The following is a 2939-nucleotide window of genomic DNA, read 5'->3' on the forward strand; positions in this document are numbered from 1 at the left end:
GCACACACGCCCCAAGAACAAGCAAGTGCTGCTTGGAAGAACTGAGACACAGACAGAGGCGAGCCGACGGGCAACGGGGGAACAGGAAACAGGGACGGAGGGAAACCAGGTGCGGAGACCCCCGGCCAGAGGAGCCGGGTCCCTGCCCGAGGCCTACCTTGGATTTGCGGTCGGCGGTGGCGGTGGCGGCCTCTCCGGTCCCAGAGGGAGGGGCCCCCCTGCCCCGGCCCCTCCGGCCCCGGCCCCCAGCTCGAGGCCGCTCCTCAGGACTCTCCTCCCAGCCGCGGGCTGCCCGGCCCGCCCCGGCCCGCCCTCCTCTCTGGGGGAGCGTCCGGCTCCCTTTGCTGGGCCCTGAGGGCCGAGGGGTCCCCGGAGACCTCCGGGAGGGTCCCAGGCTCTTCTCCTGGAACAGCGAGAGGGAAAAAGGCCAGTCACTGGGGCAGCGGACTGGGACACCTCAGGCCCAGGCCGGGCGGCTCCTGGCCCAAGGCCACCCACAGGTCTGGGCCAGCTGGGGGGCTCCTGGGGGCCAGCCCTTCACCCTCCCCCTCCCCGTCCCCAGGAGCCCCTGCCCCAGCGTCAAGCTCACCACCTCGACCGCCATGTTCTCCTTCTCCACCAAGCGGCCCTTCCGGGGGGCCGTCACGGCCACTCCCTCGAGTTCCGCTTTCTTCCGGTCCTCCTCGATCTCCTGGCGGTAAAGGGCAACAAGGGGTGGTGGGGGGAGTGTGAGGGGTCCTGCCATGAGCTGGGTTCTCGCACCCCTTCAACTTTCCCAAGTCTGGTCCCAGCCCAGGCCTCTCTCCTGAGCACAAAACGAGGCCACGCTGGTCACCTCGGCATCTTACCCTAAACCCCGTCATGGTCTCCCTTCCTCAGAGCCCTGCTGCACCAACCAGGTCTGAGTACAAGCCAAACCAATGTCTCCCCAAAGCCCACTGGGGCCCTGTGACCTCACCTCCCACCCCCTCCCCCAGTACAATCTGATTTCCCCCATGTTCCCAGAACCCACCAGGCCGCAGGGCCTTTGCATGTGGTATTCCTGCTGCCAGGAACACTCTTTCCCTAGGTCCCCTTCCCTCCCTCACCTCCTGCAGGGGTCCCCGCACCTGACCACCCTGTGTAACCCTGCTCCGTGATGCTCTCCCCCCTCTTCCCTGTCCTTATCTTTCACAGATTATCGCCACCTGGCGCCATGTGCATTTCACTTGCTTCCTGCCCCCCCCCCACTGCCACACAAGCCTCTCAAGGACACAGTGGGTCTGCTTTGCTTTACATCCCCAAAGCCTACAACAGGGCCCAGCACATAACAGAAACACAGCATACTTTTTTTTTTTTTTAAATGAATGAATGCATGAAGAATGAACACGTGAAACCTGTTCTTCCACCCGGGTTCCCATCTCAGGAGAGTCTCACCATCCGGCCTGTCTCCTCCTGCAGAGACCTGAACCCCTGAACCTCGCCCTGGGCCTCCCTCCCCACCCCTCTCCGCCCACTGCCCATCAGGCACTGAGTCCCATCTACGTATTTGTAAGTCTCTCCCCTCAGCCCTGCCCTGAGCAGACACCTCCTCTGCCCCCAGGGTCGCTGCCCCAGCTTCCTCTTTGGTCTCTGGTCTCCAGTGTCACCTCCTCCCATTGACCACCCCCCCAGCAGCTCCACAGAGCCTCCTAAAAGGCTATTCTGACGTGGCCCTACCCCTGCTCAAGGCCTGCCATGCCTCCCCAGCGCCCTCAGGAGAAAATCCAAACTCTCAGCCTGACAGTGAGCATTCCAAGGTCCTGCCTGGTCTAGCCCCTGCAGACCTCTCCGGCCCCAATGCTCAACACCACTGACTCACTGAAGCAGACCCGTTCCCACTGAGCAGATTCAGACACAGCGACCCCAACCGCTCGGTAGGGTTTCCTTGGCTGTTATCTTCAAGGAAGCACATTACCAGGCCTCTCTCCCATAGCATCTCTGGGTAGATTCGAACTGCCAACCTTTAGGTTTGTAGTCAAGCACACACCACTTGTGCCACCCAGGAAGCAACTCACTAACCCCTCTAAATTCTTTCTCCTGTTTCCAAACTTTTGCACAAGCCGTTCCTTCTCCTTTCCTAACGGACAACATCTATTTACTCTAAAGGCCTCAGATGTCTCCTCCAGAAAGCCCTCCTACTGCTCCACAGGCTGGGTCAGGACTGCCTGAGGATGGGTCCGTGTCTCCCACTAGACTATGAGCCCCAGAAGGGTGGACCTGAGCTGCCTGGGCCATGCCAGCACCATTCAGCATGTGGCCTGGCACAGTAAAGCCCTTGGTGGGTATGTGTGAACGAGTGAATGATGGAATGAAGGAAGAAATGCCAGGCTAGGGCATGTGCTCCCTGAGAGCAATGGGGAGCCATGGAGAGGTTAAGGGAGGGAGTGGTATGGTCAAAATGGAAGTCTAGGAAAACTCACAGCGGGGAGAGGGGGTGGGATCTCCCAGGGCGGGGCTAGGGCACCTGGTAGCGCCGGATGAGGGCCTCATTCTTCCGCCGAAGGGCCTCGATCCTCTTGTCCAACTCGGCATCCTTCTCTTCCTTGGATTTCAGATCCAGGGTGGCTGCCTGGGAGGGAGGCAGTGGAGGGTTGGTGGAACACCTCTAGTCACCGGGTGCGAGTTAGGTACCTGGCCCCCCTCCACCCAGAGAGCCACGTTCCGTCTCACCATTTTGCTGTCTAGCTAGGGCCACAGACCCAGCACTCCTCCCCTGCAGAATCTGGACACAGTGCTGGAAGTTCCTGAAGGCAAGGAAAGAAGAACGTCAACACCCTGCCGCTTGAGCTGCTCCAAGATCACCAGCCCTCCATCCTGAGCCCTCCTCTTGAAGGCTAGTCCCACCCCCTTCTAGTCCCACCCCCTTCCCTGGAAGGATTTAGGATATGCCGCTGTTAGGCTGAGGGAGCTCTGGTGGC

General features: G+C 60.7%; 1 protein-coding gene across 1 annotated transcript in view; it reads right to left on the bottom strand.

The window, feature by feature from the left end:
- CCDC9 (coiled-coil domain containing 9) overlaps positions 1 to 2939 on the bottom strand; it is a 20778-nt gene that overhangs the window by 12597 nt on the left and 5242 nt on the right. Inside the window, exons 2-4 of the mRNA XM_042781236.1 lie at positions 2486 to 2590; positions 590 to 691; positions 158 to 403 (exon numbers count right to left, since the gene is read on the bottom strand). Coding sequence (XP_042637170.1) covers positions 158 to 403; positions 590 to 691; positions 2486 to 2590 — 453 coding nt within the window. The remainder of the gene's footprint in view (positions 1 to 157; positions 404 to 589; positions 692 to 2485; positions 2591 to 2939) is intronic.

The sequence above is a fragment of the Orycteropus afer genome, unplaced genomic scaffold, assembly GCF_000298275.1.
Source record: "Orycteropus afer afer isolate SDZICR_OR568_19922 unplaced genomic scaffold, OryAfe1.0 scaffold00099, whole genome shotgun sequence".
NCBI classification, from domain to species: domain Eukaryota; kingdom Metazoa; phylum Chordata; class Mammalia; order Tubulidentata; family Orycteropodidae; genus Orycteropus; species Orycteropus afer.